Source organism: Taurulus bubalis, assembly GCF_910589615.1.
Source record: "Taurulus bubalis genome assembly, chromosome: 2".
Classification (NCBI taxonomy): Eukaryota; Metazoa; Chordata; class Actinopteri; order Perciformes; family Cottidae; genus Taurulus; species Taurulus bubalis.
This window is the reverse complement of record NC_136590.1, coordinates 1,167,956-1,192,558: the sequence shown is the minus strand read 5'-3', so window position 1 is coordinate 1,192,558 and position 24,603 is coordinate 1,167,956. Positions and strand designations below refer to the sequence as shown.

The 24,603-nt window shown below is 43.2% G+C and overlaps 1 protein-coding gene across 1 annotated transcript; it reads left to right on the top strand.

Moving 5' to 3' along the window:
* Nucleotides 1–3,451: 3,451 nt before the first annotated feature.
* slc13a5a (solute carrier family 13 member 5a) lies at nt 3,452–24,424 on the top strand (the record flags this gene model as incomplete). Its single annotated transcript, XM_079214507.1, has 13 exons — nt 3,452–3,556; nt 8,802–8,930; nt 9,830–9,966; nt 10,372–10,604; nt 11,554–11,694; nt 12,043–12,226; nt 12,414–12,536; nt 12,623–12,835; nt 17,526–17,626; nt 20,255–20,376; nt 20,467–20,628; nt 23,676–23,813; nt 24,296–24,424. The coding sequence occupies exons 1-13, from the start codon at nt 3,470–3,472 to the stop codon at nt 24,422–24,424; spliced, it is 1,899 nt and encodes a 632-aa protein (XP_079070633.1). The 5' UTR covers nt 3,452–3,469.
* Between the last annotated feature and the right edge of the window lie 179 nt (nt 24,425–24,603).

Here is a 24,603-nt window from a genome sequence, read left to right as displayed (position 1 = left end):
AGGGTTTCTTTCATGTCTCTCCTCATAAATAAGGTACTATTGTCTGTTTATTTTGTGTTGCAGGAAACCTCCACCAGGCTCATGTTGAGTACAAACTAAATACAAAATGCAAAATTTGTATTTAAAATGTTGAAATGTTAAAATAAATGACTTGTTGACTTGTCTTCATTTTACAGTATGTAATTATTTTACAGTCTTCATTTACAGTATTAACATGAATACAGTGATGCATGTTGCAGTAAACTGGGATTTGCTGTAAACGGTTACAGTGATGACAAGTACTGTATTTTGATAACTACTGCATCAACAATACAATGACGGTACTGGGATTATTACTATAACCAGTGTGGGGTAACGAGTTACAAAGTAACGGATTACAGTAACGTAATTACTTTTATAGGAAACGAAGTAAAGTAACGCATTACACTCAAATATATTGGTAACTACACTACTTTACTAGACCTCAGTAACGCGCGTTCCTACGTTACTCAAGACATGTGTACCAGTCCGAAAAGTTCTCTTTTAGCGGCGCGCGAGTCACACGACACTTCCTGATGAACAGCCAATCACAGAACTCCATCTGAGTGATCTGAGTGACGTAGCTGCTGGTGCGTAGGAGGAGGGAAGCGGGGAATGGAGGAGACGGAGACGGAGAGCCCGGATCCACCTGGGAGGTTCTCTCCAGGTTCCCTAGGATTAAGGATATTGCAAAGCAATACAACACTCAATACCATCAAGTGCACCTGTCTGTAATGACGTGGAGCTTCTAATGAGGACAAGACACGTCTGTATGAACGGACTCCCTCTACTGGTGAACTGCAGTATTACAACTGATAAAGCATTGAGAACGCGCTCTTGCACCCGACATGTATATATTTTCCACACGAAACATCAACATTAGTTAACGTCAACAAGCACGTATCATTGTATTTTCTGCCTTCAAAGTAAAAGCACTTCCTGTTTACATGCTCTTCACAATAAGAGTAAATCATGTAATAAAACAAGTTACAACACTAGAAAGGCTTTCAGCCTGGGCAGTATTGTTCTGACCCCAAGGAGGAACAGGCTGTCGGGTAAAAGATTAGAGAGACTTTTACTCATGCGATACAATCGCTATTTTGAAGAATAGAGAAAAATGATAAACTTCATAGGATATAGTGCACTTTCTGTTTATTTAGGCAATGATGAAGTGGATTTTCTGTTTATTTAATTGCATTTTCTGTTTCTATTTTTTGGGTTAAGTGCATTTCTGTTTCTATTTCATGGGAAAAAGTGCCATTTATTTTTCTATTTTTCTTAACCCACTACAATGATTCCTATAACAAGCTGGTTTTGTTCTTAGGAGTCGGCCCCCGTTTGGTTTAGTGGGGTCTCATGTTTCCAAAAGCCTGTTTTTAATGTGTTGTGCTGTTTGACCTGAATGTCCCCACCATGCACAGCCTCTTGGATCCTGTTGTTTGTGGATTTTAAAGTGAGGCATATTTCTTTGGTCAGACAGTGTGAACAGGGTTAATGTTCCTTCAAGTTAATGGCTGAGTTTTATATGACATTTAGTTTTACATGTTTACAATACATTATATGTGGAAAGGCTAAGAGATGCCCTTTATTGAACATAAAGTGATGAAAGGGCCGTGATGTTTGTCCAGGTATCTTTACGGTTAATTTGGACATTTGCTTAAACAAATGGAAAGTAAAGTAACTAGTAGTGAAGTTACTTTTCAAATGCAGTAACTAGTAAAGTAATCTAGTTACAATTTTCAGAAGTAACTAGTAACTTGTACCTAGTAACTTTTTCTGAGTAACGACCCCAACACTGACTGTAACAATGACTACAGAAGTTAGGTACTGTGATTCATTTCACAGTAAGCATACTGTAAAATATACTACAGCTACTTACTTGCTAATTGCTGCCAGCAAGTTACTGTACATTCTACAGTAATCTTGTTAATCTATCTATCTATTTATCTATTTATCAATCTATCTGGATGAAGTCACATTAATGTTGATGTTGTCACTTCTTTTTATTATTTAATTCCTAACTGTATTGGGGTTTTCGTTGTCTGCAGCTGAAAGTTAACCAGCTGATTAACACGTTCACAGCAATGTAGACCATGAAGTCACGTGCACAGTCCTCCTGCGTCCACTGGGGGGCAGCAGAGGACCAACTGGAGCCAGTAAATAAAGAAAGACTTTCTCTCTCAGCATCAGAGAGAACCTGAACAGTCCAGCAAAGACCTCCTGCTGTGAGACCTGAAGCTTCTCTCAATGAAAACTAAATGTGTTTTTATATTTTACATATATATTTTAAAGTTTCCTCTCTATGAAGCTTTTATTTAACTCGGAAAACATGTTGCTAAGAGGGAAAGAAGAATAAAGTAAATAGCACAATTATTATGTATTAACCCATAAGAACCCGAACCCATTTCTCCTTCAAGGAAAATGATGGGGCCATAATACAGACTAAATAAACCACATTTATGTGTTAAATATTTGAAATGTTATATATATGTCACATTGGGCCTTAATGGTAAAAACATAGTATTAATAACTACATCATTGTAACATGATTTTTTGTTTTTTATTTGTTGCAATATGCTTTGGATTGAACAATATAAAATATGTTAGCTAAATATTATTGAATCAGCCAATATAAGAATGAGCTGCGCGTCGGGCCGAACAACACCCTTGAACAGTACATCATTTACACACAGTACTGCCTCTTTACCTTATTGCTTAAATAAAGAGTATACTTGTACTCTCTATGTTGTACACATAGTGTTCTTTCTTGTATTATCCTTTTTTAAATGTAGTTGTGTTGCTCGTTGTGATTCAAACCGTTGACGTTTATTTGTGTTTGTGGTTCTTGATGACGTCATTGATAACTGAGAAAGTGTGACTGTGGAACAGGTTGTTGATCGGACCTGATTGTATTGATTTGTTTATTTACTTATTTATTATTTGTGTATTTTTATAATTATCACTGTTAAAAAAACGAATGTTTTGGTGTCAAAATGCCAACTTTATGTCTTTAGTCTTTTGTTATCATAAACTCCTAAAACACTGGATTGTGTTGCTGCTGCTCTCATCGTCTGGTAGAATAAATACTTCAGAACAAACTGAACTTCATTTGTTGAATTAGTGAAGAAAGATAAAGAAAAGTGACGTAAACAGGAGATCTGATTTCCTCTTCTGTGTTTACTCTGTCAGCAGGGGCAGTGTGTGTGTGTGTGTGTGTGTGTGTGTGTGTGTGTGTGTGTGTGTGTGTGTGTGTGTGTGTCACATAGAGTTAATATTTAGTGTGAAATGAGCGAGCCGCAGCAGACGGACTGAGCAGTGAAGAGACAGACAAGTCTCGTCGAGTTGTTCACTGACATTCATTCAGATTGAACCATCTTCATCTTCTTCTTCATCTACTTCTTCCTCATCATTGTCTTCATCACCCGTGTCGGTTCTTCCTCTGCGTGTGAAAATGTTGCAGCAGGTCTGGAGGTCGAGGAGCGTCCTCGTCCTCGTCTGCAGCCCGTTCATCCTGCTGCCGCTCGCCGTCGGCACCACGGTGAGACCAGTTCACTAACCAGTTAACTAACCAGTTCACTAGCCTGTTCACTAACCTGTTCACTAACCAGTTCACTTGCCAGTTCACTAGCTTGTTCACTAACCTGTCCCCTAACCAGTTAACTAACCAGTTCACTAGCCTGTTCACGAACCAGTTAATTAACCAGTTCACAAACCATTTAACTAACCAGTTCACTAACCAGTTCACTAACCAGTTCACTAACATGTTCACTAACATGTTCACTAACATGTTAACTAACCTGTTCACGAACCAGTTAACTAACCTGTTCACTAACCTGTTTACTAACCAGTTCACTAACCTGTTCACTAACCAGTTCACTAACCTGTTCACTAGCCAGCTAACTAACCAGTTCATTGACCAGTTCACTAGCCTGTTAACTAACCAGTTAACTAACCTGTTCACGAACCAGTTAACTAACCTGTTCACTAACCTGTTTACTAACCAGTTCACTGAGCTGTTAACTAACCAGTTAATTAACCAGTTCACAAACCAGTTAACTAACCTATTCACTAACCTATTCACTAACCTGTTCACTAACCTGTTAACTAACCAGTTAATTGAACATTTAACTAAGCAGTTCACTGACCTGTTAACTAACCAGTTCACCGACCTGTTCACTAACCAGTTCACTAACCTGTTCACTAGCCAGCTAACTAACCAGTTCATTGATCAGTTCACTAGCCTGTTAACTAACCTGTTCACTAACCAGTTAACTAACCAGTTCACTCACCTGTTAACTAACCAGTTAACTAACCTGTTAACCAACCAGTTCACTAACCAGTTCACTAAACTGTTTACTAACCAGTTCACTAACCTGTTTACTAGCCAATTCACTAACCTGTTAATTAACCAGTTCACTGACCTGTTAACTAGCCAGTTAATTAACCAGTTCACAAACCAGTTAACTAACCTATTCACTAACCAGTTCACTAACCAGTTCACTAGCCTGTTCACTAACCTGTTAACTAACCTGTTCACTAGCCAGCTAACTAACCAGTTCATTGACCAGTTCACTAACCTGTTAACTAACCTGTTAACTAACCTGTTCACTAGCCAGCTAACTAACCAGTCCATTAACCAGTTCACTAGCCTGTTCACTAACCTGTTAACTAACCTGTTCACTAACCAGTTCACTAACCAGTTCACTAACCTGGTAAATGTCAAAGTTTAGTGAGGATGCTGTTTTTGAAACACTTCAATGTTTCTAATGGCAGCACGTGATCACACCTGCTGTCCTCTGGGGTCAAACATGACCCGTCTGGTTTGACTGTTATTTAAAGAATATAAAGTGGATACTGCCCCCAATTCTGTGTTACACCTTAATAACAACTTCATTCAAACACATTAACAGCATTTCTTTATTCTATTTTAAATTGAAGGCCGATAATACCTCATCTACATCAACTTCCACCTTGTTTGTGAGTAAAAAAAAAAAAGATCAATTATTCTGACTATAGTTAACGATCAGAGTCTTGTGTGTTGATAGATCATCACAGACTGGTACATGTCAAAGTTTAGTGAGGATGCTGTTTTTAAAACACTCAAAAATGACCCTGTCTGGTTTGTCTGTTTATAAAGCATAAAGTTCATAAGCATAAATGATCACCCACCTCTGCGTTTCAACTCTTTAGTCAACTCATTACCTGACATGTAAAACGTCAATATTCTTTACCAAAGCATTTGACTTTTCAAAACTAACTTTTCAGAACAAAAACCATCTAAATGGGCCATTAGTTGCATGCGAGGCAGGTAGTAATGTCCTGATCTTTGCAGATGTATGCATTGCATTTATGGCACATGTTCCATGTTTTGAGATCACAGAATTAGCCCCTCCTCCTGGTGGGTGATGGGCCAGAGGGGCAGCTGCTGCAGAGGTAGAGCTGAGTAAAACTGCTGGATCTCCATAACCAATCTGGCAATCATCAGAAGAACACCTCTCTGTTTTTTGGGGTGATGGGGCACCAGAGCATGGGTCTCGGTGAAGGCACTTACACTTGGATGATAACCGAGCCCGGTCTGTTTTTGACACCAGTGCAGGGGGAAGCTCAGCTCAGTCCTCTGCACTGTCCCCAACATGTACAGCTTTCTTTTCAGCAGCTGCAGGCCGAGGGCATGTGAAGTAAAGAAGTTGTCACAGGTGATCGTTTTCCCCTGGAGACCTTCATGTCAAGGACAACTCTCATGCCCTGATTGCTTTCTGACTGCGGTACCAGCAGGTTTGCCGGTGTATACTTGCATGTTCCATGCATATCTGGACCTGGCATTGCGTGCTGCCCATATTTGTTATCCCATATTTCCTTGTTTACTCGGGATGTACTGTTTGAATGGACGGCGACCTCTGAAGGGGACCAGCTGCTCATCCACAGTCACATCAGTGCTGGATCGAACATCCACGGCAGGAGAGACGCCCACTTGACCCGAACGTCTCCAGTGGGAGCAAGTTTGTCTCGTGCACGGCGACCTTCTCTTGTGTCTTTATCATCAAATCACTCTTGAGATTATATGAAACACCTTGAGTGTCATGGTAGCACTCGGCTTGCCATAAACTAGCTGTAGCTGTTTTTTGTTGTTGCTGTTGTTGTCATAACCGTTGCGTGACCCCACACATCAAACACCCAAGATCAAAGATGTTTTGGAAAGCTTATGGGGGACAAGTTGCCCCATTACACCACTTTGTGCTGCGGGGTCTTTTTGACCCCAGAGGACAACAGACGTTATTAACTTAGATAAATCCTCCATCATTCAATCAAATTACTTCAACTGTATTATAATCATGAAGAGCATAGTATTGAACAACCCCCATTATTTTCAGACCATTTGATGAATAAAAAACCTGTTAACAAACCAGTTTACTGACCAGTTCACTAACCTGTTCACTGACTAGTTTACTAACCAGTTTACTAACCTGACTAGTTCACTAACTAGATCCCTGACCAGTTAAGTGAGAAGTTTACTTAGTACTAGAAGGTCTAAATAACCAGTTTACTAAAAGTGTCCGGAAACAAATAATAATATAATAAATAAACCAGTTACAGAAACCTCTTTGCTGTTAACTAACCAGTTTGCTGACCGGTTAACTAACAGTGTAACCATTTCATTACAAATATATGACTTTATGTAATAACATGTCATCATTCATTAGTTGATCTCATTTGGTTTTAATAATGTTTAAAATGTATTAAAGCAAAACATTTACCCCTGAGAAGTAGAAGAAGTAGAAAGTATCTCAAGCAAAGTACAAGTACCTCAAACTATTGTGACCAGTTTGATAACGGATGAGTCCCAGTTCAAACTGGTCAGACGAGCTTCTGGTTCATCAGTTATGTTCACGACTCGTCACTGATTGACCTGAAGCATCGTCTCTGCATAATAATGAGCTGCAAGCAACCCCGGAACCTGAATAGTTGATTCATCAGTTTGTGAATGAGGATTAAGGTCCTGAGCTGAGGAACATAGAGCTGAGGAACATAGAACATAGAGCTGATGAACATAGAGCATAGAGCTGAGGAACATAGAACATAGAGCTGAGGAAGAAAGAGCTGAGGAACATAGAGCATAGAGCTGAGGAAGAAAGAGCTGAGGAACATAGAGCATAGAGCTGAGGAACATAGAGCTGATGAACATAGAGCTGAGGAACATAGAACATAGAGCTGATGAACATAGAACATAAAGCTGAGGAACATAGAGCATAGAGCTGAGGAACATAGAGCTGAGGAAGAAAGAGCTGAGGAACATAGAGCATAGAGCTGATGAACATAAAGCTGAGGAACATAGAGCATAGAGCTGAGGAACATAGAGCTGAGGAACATAGAACATAGAGCTGATGAACATAGAGCATAGAGCTGAGGAACATAGAACATAAAGCTGATGAACATAGAGCATAGAGCTGAGGAACATAAAGCTGAGGAACATAGAGCATAGAGCTGAGGAACATAGAGCTCAGGAACAAAGAGCTGAGGAACATAGAACATAGAGCTGATGAACATAGAGCATAGAGCTGAGGAACATAGAGCTGAGGAACAAAGAGCTGAGGAATATAGAGCTGAGGAACATATAGCTGAGGAACAAAGAGCTGAGGAACATAGAGCGGAGGAATACAGAGCTGAGGAACATAGAGCTGAGGAATATAGAGCTGAGGAACATAGAGCTGAGGAACAAAGAGCTGAGAAACATATAGCTGAGGAACAAAGAGCTGAGGAACATAGAGCGGAGGAACATCAAACTGAAGAACATAGAGCTGAAGAACAAAGAGCTGAGGAACAAAGAGCTGAGGAACATAGAGCTGAGGAATATAGAGCTGAGGAACAAAGAGCTGAGGAACATACAGCTGAGGAATATAGAACTGAGGAACATAGAGCTGAGGAATATAGAACTGAGGAACATAGAGCTGAGGAATACAGAGCTGAGGAACAAATAGCTGAGGAACAAAGAGCTGAGGAACAAAGAGCTGAGGAATATAGAGCTGAGGAACAAAGAGCTGAGGAATATAGAGCTGAGGAACAAATAGCTGAGGAACAAAGAGCTGAGGAATATAGAGCTGAGGAACAAAGAGCTGAGGAATATAGAGCTCAGGAATATAGAGCTGAGGAATATAGAGCTGAGGAACAAAGAGCTGAGGAACAAAGAGCTGAGGAACATAGAGCTGAGGAATATAGAGCTGAGGAACATAGAGCTGAGGAATATAAAACTGAGGAACATAGAGCTGAGGAACATAGAGCTGAGGAACAAATAGCTGAGGAACAAAGAGCTGAGGATCAAAGAGCTGAGGAATATAGAGCTGAGGAACATATAACTGAGTGAACATAGAGCTGAGGAACATATAACTGAGTGAACATAGAGCTGAGGAACATATAACTGAGTGAACATAGAGCTGAGGAACATAGAACTGAGTGAACATAGAGCTGAGGAACATAGAACTGAGGGAACATAGAGCTGAGGAACATAGAACTGAGTGAACATAGAGCTGAGGAACATAGAACTGAGGGAACATAGAGCTAATTTAAAGTTCAGATTACTGAAACAAAGACAAACAAAAATTTTATTTTGATGATTTTCTGGACATTTTGTTCAAATGTTGCACTAAATTCAGATGAAACGTGGCTATTGTGATTTGTTCTAGGTCCTCGGGTTGATATTAACTGTGTGTGTGTGTGTGTGTGTGTGTGTGTGTGTGTGTGTGTGTGTGTGTGTGTGTGTGTGTGTGTGTGTGTGTGTGTGTGTGCAGGAGGCCGCCTGCGCTTACGTCATCGCCCTCATGGCGGTGTACTGGTGCACGGAGGTTTTGCCGCTGGCGGTGACGGCGCTGCTGCCGACCATCCTGTTCCCCGTCCTCGGCATCATGGAGTCCAAAGACGTGAGACTGCACACACACACACACACACACACACACACACACACACAATTAAATATGAGCTTCAGGAATGCTGCTTGTTGACCTGAAACCTTCGTCGGACTCGTTGCTCTTTTGGTTTAGAAATTCCTTAAAATATTTACTGCAGCAGAAAAACCCGAAACACAAATTAATGGGTGACGTCGGTCACGAGAAGATCACAAGCGGCTACTGTTTGCTTGAGGATTGTTGGGATGTCATCATGAAACCATTGTTCAAATGACCCATCATGCCCTCAAGGGGTTCCGTCCAAGACGCAGAGGTACTTATAGGTTCTCACGGCCAAAGGGTCCATTTAGGTCAACAACCGCCGATAGACTGAATATCAGGAGAAGACGTTGTCTTTGGGACGTCACTCATTTGTTTGTGGACGTGTTGAAGCCTCGAGTTCAACGATTTCGCCGTCAGCCTCTTGTTTTTTTTGCAACCAGTGAACAGGTAGTCACCGTATATGTCCCCTGCTTTATGATCTGTTTGACTCTAAATTACCATAATTTACTAAATGAACATCATGCTGTATTTAAGAAGACTTGAAACTAGAGATTGAGACATAAACTCATGTTTACAATGTTTACTGAGGGAATACATCAAGAGAAGTAGAGTCATTTAGAATTCTATACAACCAGATGAGTCACTCCCTGGTGGTCAGGAGAGAGAATTCAGCTTTAACACATGAAGCATAGACTTCTATACAACCAGATGAGTCTTCTGAGGTGGAAGTATTGTGTTTGTTTAACCCATCAAAACTTTTCTGCCCGAAACAAACTTCTTTGCTCTTTATCCTGCGTCAGAGTGTCTAATAACAACATGGATGAGTTAGTTATGTTGTCTTCCCGCTATACATCATGTCTGTTGCTGTTCAGGTGTGTATGCAGTACCTGAAGGACACCAACATGCTGTTTGTCGGGGGGCTGATGGTGGCCGTCGCCGTGGAGCACTGGAACCTCCACAAACGCATCGCGCTCCGAGTTCTGCTGCTCGTTGGAGTCCGACCCGCCCTGTGAGTCCCCTGATGTCCTGCCCTGTAGCAAACATGCTTTAGTTACCAGCAGGTGTTATAATACAATTTTAAAACATGTATGTGAGCGAGAATGCAGCTTCAACACATGAAGTATAGACTTCCATACAACCAGAGGAGTCGGCCCCTGGTGGTCATACAAGATCATTTAGGTTTAAGACACTTCAGAACCGGAGGTTTCCACCTGACTGTAAGTGAGTCTTCTTAGTACTAAATTCCCTTACTATTTCACCAGACTTGTGTCAATGTCCATTGGTCGTACTGGATGAAAATGTACCTTGACAATCCTCTTGTTCCGTTTTTGCTCTCTGGTTGCATTTGTTGATGAGGATTGTTTAAGCGTTGTCACATTGTTGACGATCGCCTCTTTCTTTATTTGTCTCCCAGGTTGATGCTGGGCTTCATGGGAGTGACAGCCTTTCTGTCCATGTGGATCAGCAACACGGCCACCACCGCCATGATGGTCCCAATCGTCCAGGCCGTCCTGGAACAGCTCCACGGCAACGTAGACCCTGAACCCTCCTCCAAGAGCCGGACAGGGAGTGTCAACCTACACCGGGAACATAATGAGAAAACCAGCAGCTTTCTGCAAACTGCTGATACGAACACCCTGGAGAACGGTACGGTTGATCCACTACGTTAAACCTGCTGGACCCACATAGGTCAGACTTCCTGCTTTAGAAGAAACCAGCCCAGTACCCGAAAGAATGACGCCCAAGGGTCAGGTGGTGAATAGGCACCTGACTTTGATCTAATTACATTTGCCAAACCATAGTTTCCATGCGCAGATATAGTGCAGAACAAGGATCTTGAGAAAACTTTGGTATAACAACATTGTGAGTGGGTTTCACAGAATTCTCCAACATCATTGTTCTTGTCTGGTGATTGGATCAATAGAGGCCCAGTAACCGATCTTCACGATGCATCACTGAAAATTGACAACCAAGCTGGGAACCTCATACTCAAGTCCAGTACTCAAGTCCAGTACTTCAGTCGAATCATCAAACAAGTCCAAGTCCTGCTGTAGTCAACTCTTAAGGAATGACTGAAACAAACAAGTCTATATGACATATATCTTTATTTTGAAGATTGGACAAAAACGTTGGCCCCATGATGGTGCTAGACAACCACATTTTACAGCAAACCATCTGGCAGTTGGTGAAGCAGAGGCTCACCAACGTTTGTTGGGTTCATTTCCTTGTTCACATTAGGTCTGTGCATCTCATCCAGTACTTGTTGAGATATGTCGGTCTGGATCAAAGCAGCGGATCGACATTACCGTGCATGCTGCCATTCATTAAGCTAAAACGAGAGCTTGAGAGCAAAGTTCCTTTGGAAATTTGGTCAATCAGTAAGTCATTTGGAGCTTGATTGTCTCCGGTAATTGTTTTGCAAAGTTAAAAATGTTTCAGATCCCACAAGGTGCGAGGGGAAGGGTGTTTAAAACGGTATTTCAAACTTCACGTGTTGAATTTTTAGATCATTAAGTGGCTTGAAAGACTATGGATGCAGCAAGTATCCAAGTCTTTCTTGCATCTGACATCTGAACTTCTGGATGTTTCCTCCCAGGTCTGAATGGGGAAACCTTCACACGACGAAACTCAGAGAAATCCAACAACACGTCCTCTGACGGCCAGGTGGACAGACGGGAGATCGTCAAGCCGACGCCACAAGACAAACCTCCATCCGACGGCACCAGCAGTGGACTTGGTGAATCCATGGAGGAGATCCAATGTGGTACGGCCGTCTATGATCTAGATTGAATTCCTCCTTCCAAAGAGTCATCGGTTTTCTGTTCTGTTCTTCAATTAAATATGAAGATTTACTTAATCTTTAATCATAACCAAGTAATCTGAACTATAACCAAAACTAGACTATCGTTCATATCTTTCCTTAAACACGCTGTCGATGTCATGCACAGATATTGTAGACAAGCAAAATATTGAAATTTCACTTAAAAGAATGTTTACATTGAGCGTAATACCGTTCACATTCACCATGTACTTTAAAAGCTGACAATCTGCCAAAATATAACCAAATATGGACCCCCTCCCCCAGTTGTCGAGTCCGTGGAGAATGTCTGCTGTCGGATGGAGTTGGAGGGGCTGAGCGACGAAGAAGAGGAGCAGAGGAAGTTGAGTAAAGGACTCCTGCTTTGTGTGTGCTACTCCGCCAGCATCGGAGGCATCGCCACTCTGACCGGCACCGGACCCAACCTGGTTCTGATGGGGCAGATGAGCCAGTAGGTGCTGCAACACAAACACAGACGGGAACACGAAAGAGTCACAAAATGCAGTCTGTTGGTTTCAATGTTCAACGCTGTGTCACTCGGTCCGACCGCCGCATGATTTAACTTGTGTGTTCACCACTATATGGGCTCTGGTCTGTTTATGGACTTAAACATCGGCATTTTGTGGCTCTCTCTCTAGACTCTTCCCTCGGAACGGCGACGTGATCAACTTCGCGTCCTGGTTTGCGTTCGCCTTTCCCACCATGGTGCTGACGCTGACGCTGGCCTGGTTCTGGCTGCAGTTCCTCTACGTCGGCTGCAAGTGAGTTCGCTTCACCAAAACACCCAAATTAAAGAACTTTAACGTACAGAACACAAAAACTTTAGACTTTAACTCTTCTGCCGCAGCCTGCGGAGGACGTGGGGTTGTGGGGCGGCGCAGTCGGAGAAGGAGCGAGCGGCGTACCAGGTGATCCAAGACGAACATCGGCGTCTGGGACCGGTGACTTACGGCGAGGTCAGCGTCCTGGTGCTCCTCATCCTCATGGTGGTGCTGTGGTTCACAAGAGACCCGCGCTTCATGGACGGCTGGGCCACCCACGTCTTCAACGCCAAGGCAGAGTGAGTCCCAACTAACCGACATCGGCCCTTTAACGTTGAACTTAAACCCACTTTTATCAGCTGAAAACCAAAGTGTGTGTGTTTAGTCGTGTTGTTTTCGGGTTCAGGTCCTAATCTTAAATTCTACATATCGTATAAATATAAATAGAGACTGCCCTCTGCTGGTTTAACCTGGATATTGAAATGTACTTTAGCTATTGGGCTGATCTGGAGCCAGGTGACGTATATCGACCGTCTAGTATTGGGGAGTACCGATAGTCCATCAATTAGCCTGTGAATTGCTAATGCTAATTGCTAGCACATATTTTGCATCTAAACTCAAATAAACATGTTTAAGAGTTAATACTGCATTTTGTCACCATAACAGACATTTTACAGCCCTCCTACAGAACCATAATCAATATGCTAGTGATTAGCATAAGCGATTAACTAGCATATGCTAATTAAAAGGCTAAGCTCTATTGTAAACGGTAATATTAAAACAAGACAGTCTATTGTGCTAAAGTAGCGTAGCCCGTAACTGTAGCATTAAATCATGGTGCAATGAGCAAGATACCAGCTAGCTAAAACCTAGCCAGCTGGATAATAATTCAAATTGACAAACTCAACGCTTCACAGTGGCGGGCAGTGGATTTTTTTGTAATTTCCTGGTCGAGGCCCCCCAGACAAAACTAGGTTAAGTAAGTTATTCTATAAACAGCTATGTGTGTGTGTGTGTGTGTGTGTGTGTGTGTGTGTGTGTGTGTGTGTGTGTGTGTGTGTGTGTGTGTGTGTGTGTCTGTGTGTGTGTGTGTGTGTGAGTCCCTGCACACACTGGACTCTGACCGGGGGGACAGACCGAAGCCGCCTGAACGTTGACCAACTGTCTTCAATGGTTTCTACTTCTATATCTTCTACCTGTGTCCTGGACCCTGTTCAGACGAAGATGTTTAAGGAAGTGTTACCTTTAGTTACTAACGGGTCATGTACCACAGTCTTTTAAAGTGGCTGTAATTAAACCTCTTCTTAAGAAGCCCACTCTCGAGGTGGGCTTTCAGCTGGTGAAACATGTCTCAGACCTTTGGACCATCAGAACTGGTTCCCCCTGAGGGTTATGATGGTTCTCTCCCTGCTCTTCACCCTGAACATCAACAGCTGCCAACAGTGTCTTCCCGTCTGCAGTCGGGTTCATCAATAAAGTCCGGGACCTTATATGTTAGATGTAGCTCGTTAGAGATTTAGCTTGTAAGCTAGTTAGCTTGGTAGCTACTTTGCAAGCTAACTAGTTGGCGATGTACCAACGAGGACAACAGCGCCGAATCAGAGAGCTGGAGCCCGGTGGCTGTGCCGCTGCAGGAAGGAGGACGCTCACGTGTCGCAGTGACCTCACCAGCGGGTCACATGACCAGCTCAGGACCTCACCCAGTGATCTGTTTGGCCTCGCGGATGTTTTTGTCCCGTTGACAAAACATCATTTCTCAGAAGAGCAAAATAAAAAACAGGAGGTTTCATTTCTATCGTTTCACTTTCCAGATACTTCCTGTTCCTGGAAACATGTCCTCGCTAAATCACATAGAAATATATTGTAATTACTTACTAGATCAAAGGTCCATCTGGATTTTAGTCATATTTAGTCACTCATTCTTTTTTCTAATTTATTTAATCAATGCAAACATTTTAGTTTGGTCTAACTCAAAGCGAACCACAAAAAGTTTAATCTAGTCTTGACTATTTTATTCCCTCACATAGCGACCACACACGAGATGTAGAAACAACGCTACGCTAACATTAGCTTATCATCAGTGAACACACTCACCTTGGACCTGCAGTTTGTGCAAACTGAAGATTTCAACATGTTTCCTGATCACAGCTTGATAACGACACTCAGACATCCTGCTGTCAGCCGACTGAATAATTCAACTTTCACCTGCAGTCATTGGTCTAAACTCAGATACACAGTATTACAACCAGAGGTGTCAAGTAACGAAGTACAAATATTTTGTTACTTTACTTAAGTAGAAATTTTGGGTATCTATACTTTACTGGAGTATTTATTTTTCAGATGACTTTTTACTTCTACTCCTTACATTTTCTTGCAAATATCTGTACTTTCTACTCCCTACCTTTTAAAAATAGCTTCGTTACTATTTCATTTTGGTTTGTTTTCACTCCGGCTTGTCATCGTTAAAAAACACACACACACTCTCTGAACCCGGAGCAGCTCTCTGAACCCGAAGCAGCTCTCTGGACCCGGAGCAGCTCTCTGAACCCGGAGCAGCTCTCTGAACCCAGAGCAGCTCTCCTGCTCCAGGTGAAAGAGCCAAAGTGCTCGTGTCTTCTACCAACAATGAGCTGCTGGCTTCACATATTACAAAAGTACAAAGTACACGGATATAAAACTAAGTCATTAATAAATACATGGACAAATGCCTGTACTTTCGGGTAAATGGTTACGGTACGCCGTTAACAGGTTAGCTTGCGCATGCGCGATTTGACGCGACGCTGTGAGCTCCGTGAGCTCGTCTTTTCCTGCTGTTGCGTTTCTCAAAATAAAAAAACAGATCTAAGCTCAATATTGAGCATGAATTGAGAGCCGTATCAAATCTACAACCCCGTTTATAACATATGTGTCGAGGAACGCAGGTCACTGCAGCCACTAATACTGATACAACCTGATGGATCACATATCTGCACTCATTCTGTTTTGTTTGGCAAAAAAAATCAAAAGCTTATTGTTTTCCACAATGAGCTATTTAGTAGTAACTAAATACGAGTTATCTTTTGCACAGATAGAACTTACACAAAACATTGTCTGATGGGGCAATCTGATTTACTTGAAAGTGATTGCAATTGTCTTTATTCTGTTATTTATAAAAGCACAGATGAGTCACACAATTATGTTATTTACAGAAAAAGTTTGAGAACCACAGCTTTAAGTGTTTGTGTCGGAGTCGCCGCCGCCGCCTATTTTGCACTATTACAATACTTATAGGCAACTAGTAATCATGTCTTCCGCTCCATGAAACGCATGTTAATGCTCAGTAGTACACATATGGTATTTTAATGTATTTGCATTGTAATAAAATGTGATCATTTTAAATGGGCATATATTCAGCTGAATCGGGTAGCCTAGTGCATCCCACATTTTCAACATAACATTTTAAAACATTATAGTCATTATTGCCTTTATAAAAATGATTGTTTTGGGGGAAGTGGGGTAGTGCACTATAAGCCCCTGAGACGTGGCTTAAGAGTTTGTCCTTAATGGAAAAAACATTCCCCATACAATACTTTTACTTTTATACTTTTAAGTATTTTTAAACCCTAGTATCTATACTTCTACTTGAGTAATGAATGTGAATACTTTTGACACCTCTGATTACAACACAGGTGTTACAACTCAGTCACATTATCTCTATTGGACGATGTCATCTTCTCACTCCTATCTATTTATGAGTTATGATTTATGTAAGCTTGTAACCACAAGAGCAGATTCAGAAAACTCTTAAATCATGTTTTATGAGAAAAAAGTGCTCAGTTACTCTGTTCTCTACCTGTTCAGGTACTCTGTATACTACCTGTTCAGGTACTCTGTTCTCTACCTGTTCAGGTTCTCTGTATACTACCTGTTCAGGTTCTCTGTATACTACCTGTACAGGTACTCTGTTCTCTACCTGTTCAGGTTCTCTGTATACTACCTGTTCAGGTTCTCTGTATACTACCTGTTCAGGTTCTCTGTATACTACCTGTTCAGGTTCTCTGTATACTACCTGTACAGGTACTCTGTTCTCTACCTGTTCAGGTTCTCTGTATACTACCTGTTCAAGTACTCTGTATACTACCTGTTCAGGTTCTCTGTATACTACCTGTTCAGGTTCTCTGTATACTACCTGTTCAAGTACTCTGTATACTACCTGTTCAGGTTCTCTGTTCTCTACCTGTTCAAGTACTCTGTTCTCTACCTGTTCAAGTACTCTGTTCTCTACCTGTTCAGGTACTCTGTATATTACCTGTTCAGGTACTCTGTATATTACCTGTTCAGGTACTCTGTTCTCTACCTGCTCATGTACTCTGTTCTCTACCTGTTCAGGTACTCTGTATACAACCTGTTCAGGTACTCTGTTCTCTACCTGTTCAGGTACTCTGTTCTCTACCTGTTTAGGTACTCTGTTCTCTACCTGCTCAGGTACTCTGTTCTCTACCTGTTCAGGTACTCTGTATATTACCTGTTCAGGTACTCTGTATATTACCTGTTCAGGTACTCTGTATATTACCTGCTCATGTACTCTGTTCTCTACCTGCTCAGGTACTCTGTTCTCTACCTGTTCAGGTACTCTGTTCTCTACCTGTTCAGGTACTCTGTTCTCTACCTGTTCAGGTACTCTGTTCTCTACCTGTTCAGGTACTTTGTTATCTACCTGTTCAGGTACTCTGTTCTCTACCTGTTCAGGAACTCTGTTCTCTACCTGTTCAGGTCTCCGGGTACAAACACACAAACCTCTCTGGTGAAATCCTCATTCGTGAACTGAGTGGCTGGCGTTGCGTCATGTGACCTGTTCGAGAGGTCAGAGGTCACCTGGGACTGTGAGGAAGAAAAGACATGATGTTATTGAACAAAATGTCTTCAATCGACATCGTGACGTTCAGTCTTTGTTTACTTGAGTTTTCTTTGATGAAAGCAAATAAATGAATAAATAATTTCTCTCTGTAGGTTCGTCACTGACGCCACCGTCGCTCTGTTTGTTGCTGTTCTGCTGTTTGTTCTTCCTGCGGAGCGACCGCTCTGCCTCTGCTTCTGGAGGACACACACAGGTAACACACACACACACACACACACACACACACGTAGCACACATAGGTAACACACACAGTTACCACATACACAGGTAACACACACACAGGGAACACACACACAGGCAACACACACACAGGTAACACACACACACACACAAAGGTAACACACACACACACACAGGTAACACACACAGTTACCACATACACAGGTAACACACACAAGTAACAGACACACACACACAAGTAACACGCACAAGTAAACACACAGGTAACACACACAGGTAGCACACACACAAGTAACACACACACTTGCAACACTCACACATGTAACACTCGCACATGCAACACACACATGCAACACACACACAAGTAACACACAAAGGCAACAAACACAGGAAACACACACATGTAACACACACAGGCAACACACACACAGGTAACACACACAAGTAACACACACACACAGGTAACACACAAGTAACACACACACAAGTAACACACACACACAAGTAACACACACACAAGTAACACACACAAGTAACACACACACAATTAACACGCACAAGTAACACACACACAAGTAACACACAGGTAACACACACAGGTAACACACACAGGCAACACACACACAGGTAACACACACAAGTAACACACACACAGGTAACACACAAGTACCACACACAAGTAACACACACACACAAGTAACACACACACAGGTAACACACACAGGTAACACACACAGGTAACACACAAGTAACACACAGGTAACACACACACAAGTAACACACACACAGGTAACACACACAAGTAACACACACAGGTAACACACACAAGGAACACATACAGGTAACACACACAAGGAACACATACAGGTAACACACACAGATAACACACACAGATAACACACACAGGTAACACACACAAGTAACACGCACAGGTAACACGCACAGGTAACACATACAGGTAACACATACAGGTAACACGCACAAGTAACACACACAAGTAACACATACAGGTAACACATACAGGTAACACATACAGGTAACACGCACACGTAACACACACAGGTAACACACACAGGTAACACACACAGGTAACACACACTGGTAACACACACAAGTAACACACAAGTAACACGCACAAGTAACACACACAAGTAACACGCACAAGTAACACACACACAAGTAACACACAGGTAACACAAGTGGCGTCTGGTGATAATTTATTTTGGTAGATCCATCTAATCCAGGGGTTCTTAACCTTTTTGACCTCGGGGCCCATTCAGATATTAACACAATGCGACTTCCTTTTTAACTTTGCGAGCCGCCTTCAAAATAAAAGCATCTCATCTTAAACAGGAAACCAGATAAATGCAGCTTAACACAGGCAAAGCACATGCAACAAAAACAACAACATTGATTGACAAACAGTTTCTAAAGCCAGTAAACAAATTGCGTTACTTACATATCACATAATAACCGAGAGCTCGTGTTGTGTCGTCTTTAACGTGCCTTTAAAAACGCTGGCTGTTTTACGGTGCTCCACCAGCAGCGTGTAGGGAGGCCATAACATCCACAATCCCTTGAAAATGACAGAGTTGTCAGAGGAGTCAGTCTCGTCAATCAAGGCTACCTCAAAAGCCTCACAAAACTTTACACAATCAATTATTTTGGAAAAAATGTGCCCGTTTTTATCCACCTCATTGTGTTTCTTCACACCTGTCCTGTGTCCGCTGGGTAGCGACAGCTAGTCAACATCGCTACCCAGCGGACACAGGACTGCGGTACATATGCTAGCCTGACAGAGTTATCCATGTGTGTCCTGGTGTTCTCATGTTTTCTTAATTTTCATAAAGTGCTTCATGTCCCTTACTCCGTATCTGTCCATGCTGGATCGGTCCACGTCGATTTAAAAAGCAAGCATGGAAAGTAAAATACGGCGTTAGCACGACTGCATCCAACAGCTAGCTTAGTGAAACCTTCCTGGTGTAGCTTAGCCGTCTGCACAGAAGCTCAAGCCGCTCCCTTTACGCCAGTCTGTTGTCTTATGCTGAGGTCCGGCTGATCTGGGACCAGGTGTTTCACCTGTAGTTTCTCCACCAAAGGTCTTCTCTCAAACGGGTGTTGGAGGAGAGATTATACCGAATTAGCGTTTGGTCTTCTTTGAAGAGCAGCGCTCACACTCGCTGCTGTCATGTTGTTAAAATGGCGCCTCGAGAGACGAGTCCTGACGAGCAGAGAGACGGGAACGCGCACCGCAGGGCCAAATGAGAATGGCCCCTCCGTGGATCTATTTTAGGGCGCTGATTGGATAAATGATATGTCACTCATTTATATCGTTAATCAGTAATTGGCTAAACTGCTTCTTAGACCCGCCTCTCTTGGAAAACGATGTGGCCCACAGGTGCGCGTTCTCGTTGGACAGCAGACAGGCGGAGAGGACGTGCAGGAAAAGCATATATTTGCCACAGATATAACATTTTACAAATATGACTGGGTATATTCCATATTTCAAGAACACAAATCTTGACAATTTGTATGATTTATTATTATTATTATTATTATTAATATTATATATTTGTTGGTCCCATGGCCCTCTATTGGTCCGCCACCACTGGGTAACACACATTATTTTGTATCCAATCAGAGCCCCCGGTGTCACGAGGCCCCGCCCCTGCGCTGCTCACCTGGCAGGTGACTCAGCAGAAGATGCCCTGGAACATCGTGCTGCTGCTGGGAGGCGGCTTCGCTCTGGCCAAAGGCAGCGAGGCGAGTCACGTCTTCAGAGCGGATGGCGCCATTTTGCAAATGTATTTTGTGTAATTTGGTGTGTGTGTGTGTGTGTGTGTGTGTGTGTAGGACTCTGGCCTCTCCCTCTGGCTCGGGGCTCAGCTGAATCCCCTCCACTCGCTCCCCCCCGCCCTCATCTCCGTGGTGCTCTGCCTCCTGGTGGCGACATTCACCGAGTGCGCCAGCAACGTCGCCACGGCGACGCTGTTCCTCCCCATCCTGGCCTCCATGGTAACGGAATGCACGCCGTTGTTAAGTTTCAAAACATTACATTACTTTACATTACATTTTATTTAGCTGACGCTTTTATCCAAAGCGATTTACAATAAGTGCATTTCCACCATGAGTACAAACTCAGAACAACAAGACTCAAGAAAAGTACAATTTCAATAAAGTTAAACTACAAAGTGCTATTAGTAAGTACCATCTAAGTTCTACTAAAGTGCTACTACGGCGATACTTTCCTTATTCAAGGTGTAGTCGAAAAAGATGTGTTTTTAGTTTGCGACGGAAAATGTAGAGACTTTCTGCTGTCCTGATGTCAATGAGGAGCTCATTCCACCATTGAGGAGCCAGGACACAAACAGTCTGACTTTGTTGAGTGTTTAGCTCTCAGTGACGGAGCTACAAGCCGATTGGCAGAAGCCGAGCGGAGCGAACGAGCCGGGGTGTACGGTTTCACCATGTCCTGGATGTAGACTTGACCCGATCTGTTCGTAGCACGGTACGCAATGTTTTGAAGCGGATGCAGGCGACCACCGGTAACCAGTGAAGGTCGCTGAGGAGTGGAGTCGTGTGGGTGAATTTCAGTTAAAGACCAGTGGATCTGCTGCATTCTGGATGAGCTGCAGAGGTTGAATGGCACTAGCAGGTAGACCTGCAGGAGGGAGTTACAGTAGTTAAGGTGTGAGATGATCAGAGCCTGTACGAGAACCTGTGCCGCCTTCTGGGTGAGAAGGACGTATTCTCCTGATGTTGTACAGCATGAACCTACAGGAACATGTTGTTGCGGTGATGTTGGCAGACAGGGAGAGTTGACTGTTGAGCGTCACACCAAGGTTTCTGGCAGTCGGGGTCGGTGCCAACAGTAAGTTGTTGAAGGTAATAGTGAGATCGTGGGTGGGAGAGCCTTTTCCTGGAAGGAACAGTAGTTCAGTTTTGTCAGGGTTAATGTTCAGGTGGTGTGTGGACATCCACTGAGAGATGTTAGTCAGACAGGCAGAGATTCCTGCTGCTACCTGTGTTTCTGACTGGGGAAACGAGAGGATCAGTTGGGTGTCATCAGCATAGCTATGGTAGGAGAAGCCATGCGAGCGGATGACGCAGCCGAGAGAGTTGGTGTACAGAGAGAAGAGGAGAGGACCCAGGACGGAGCCCTGAGGGACCCCAGTAGTGAGAGGACAAGGTTCAGACACAGATCCTCTCCAAGTTACCCGGTAGGTGGTCGTTGAGGTAGAATGAGAAGAGGCCTGAGATACCAAGGTCCTGGAGGGAGGAGATAAGGATCTGGTCATTCACTGTGTCAAAGGCAGCAGAAAGGTCTAGAAGGATAAGGACAGAGGAGAGAGAGGCTGCTCTAGCAGTGTGAAGCTGCTCAGAGACAGCAAGGAGGGCAGCCTCTGTTGAGGCCTTGAGTCCAGACTGGTGAGGGTCCAGAAGGTTGTTCTGGTCTCTGTTGAGGCCTTGAATCCAGACTAGTAAGGGTCCAGAAGGTTGTTCTGGTCTCTGTTGAGGCCTTGAATCCAGACTGGTGAGGGTCCAGAAGGTTGTTCTATTCTCTGTTGAGGCCTTGAATCCAGACTGGTGAGGGTCCAGAAGGTTGTTCTGGTCTCTGAGGCCTTGAATCCAGACTGGTGAGGGTCCAGAAGGTTGTTCTGGTGGAGAAAGGAGGAGACTTGGTTAAAGATAGCTCGCTCTAGAGTTTTGTAAAGAAAGGGAAGGAGAGAGACAGGTCTGTAGTTGTTGACTTCAGACGGGTTGAGAGGGTTTCTTCAGGAGAGGGTTAACTCTTGCCTCCTTCAGAGAGTCAGGGAAACAGCCAGTTGAGAGGGAGGTGTTGATAAGATGGGTGAGAAAGGGAAGAAGGTCAGGAGCAATGGACTGGAGAATGGGAGATGGGGTCAAGGGGGCAGGTGGTTGGGCGGGCAGAGGTTACCAAGGTTACCAAGGTAAGGACTTGATTGGGAGACAGGGGGGTGAAAGAGGACATTAAAGGGGAAGAAGATGAAGTTAATGGAGGTGTAGTTATAGAAGAAGATGGATTAGCAAATGAAGAACGTATGTCATCTATCTTGTTTGTAAAGTAGTCAACAAAGTGGCTTGGTAGAAGGGAGAAAGGAGGAGGGGGACTGGGGGGGGGGGGGGGGTCAAGGAGGTTGGAGAAGATGGAGAAGAGTTTTTTGTGGTTATAAGCAGTTTCTGGTAAAAAAAAATATAGTCAAGGTGGTTGCCACCTTTGGGCGATCGTGCGAAGAGAAGTCCAGAATCCGATGGATTATAATGAAACGGATTTAATACAAAGTTGACGATGATCAGCATACAGTCCTCGCTTCAGCTCTCATTGGTTCGTCTCCCAGCATGCAATTAGCTATACGGTTCACAGGGGCGGAGACATGAAGATGAATGAATGAATGAATATATACTGTATTAATCGCCAAGGGGAAATTTAGTGTCGCGTAGCAGCCATTTACACAGAAAATAAGATAAGATATAAAAACAACAGGGATGAAAGATATATGCAATAATAATACGAATAATAAGATAAAAATAACAACAACAATAAAATAGCTGTATGAAAGAAAGAATAACAGAGTATTAATTTAGGAATTAAATTAAATTAACCTTAAACAGTAGAGGTGCAAGAGTGCAAGTATGTATATGCATATTAAGGTGTAAATGCAAATATAATTAAAATAAAAATAACAACAACAACAACAACAAACAACAGAAGAGTGCCAAAATGCAATAAATGTACATAATATAATATAATGTATATAATCGTATATTTGTATACAATATGATATCCTCCCGGCTTCTTCACACTCTTGCTCGGTAAACAGGCCACACACCAGTAGCTTCCCTTCTTCCAACTAACATGAAAAGTAGTCCCTTCTAAAGGCAAAAGTGAGTTGACCCCCTTAAAGGAACAGTTACACAGTCCTATCACATGCAGCTTCCATCTTGTTTTCTTTCAATAACTGACAACTTTTGTGGTTTTATTTCTGGTCGGTTGTCGGCTGAACCCCGATGGTTTATTGTTGTACTGGTTCCTGAAACAGTCCCAGTCCATCGGGATGAACCCGCTGTACGTGATGATCCCGTGCACCCTCAGCGCCTCCTTCGCCTTCATGCTGCCGGTGGCCACGCCCCCCAACGCCATCGCTTTCTCCTACGGTTTCCTCAAAGTGTCCGACATGGTGAGTCTTGTTTTTTTTTGTCGAGACTATTCGGTCACAGCCATGACGTCATAATGAGTTAAAGCTGCATTCTCTCTCCTGACCACCAGTGGGCAACTCCTCTGGTTGTATAGAAGTCTATATAAATGACTCTACTTCTCTTGATGTATTCCCTCAGTAAACATTGTAAACATGAGTTTATGTCTCAATCTCTAGTTTCAAGTCTTCTTCAATACAGCATGATGTTCATTTAGTAAATGATGGTCATTAAGAGTCAAACAGACCATAAAGCAGGGGATTATTTAGGGGCGGGGCTACAAGTTGATTGACTGGTCGACACCAGAGACGTATACAGCGTCTCTACGTCCATATATGGTCACTTCCTGTTCACTAGTTGCTAAAAAGCCAAGATGGCGACGGCGGAGTTGTCGAGCTCGAGGCTCCGTCGTCCACTTCCTGTAAACAGTCTTCCGGTCGTGACGCCTCCTGTGCGCCCCCTGCAGGCTAAAACCGGCGTGGTGATGAACATCGTCGGGATCGGCTGCATCAGTCTGGCCATCAACAGCTGGGGTTACGTCATCTTCGGCCTGGACTCGTTCCCCTCGTGGGCCAACGCCACCGCGCCCGTGTAGCGCCCCACCACGCCCCACCACGCCCTGCCACGCCCCGCCGCCTCCACCGGCATACCTCGGCCCGTGATGCTGGTTCTGGTTCTGGTTCTGGGCCTCCAGACACTGGTTCGGCGCTTCTCGCTGCTGAAACATTGACTTTTAAAACATGTTAGCAGCCTCTACTGCTAAAGAATGGTCTC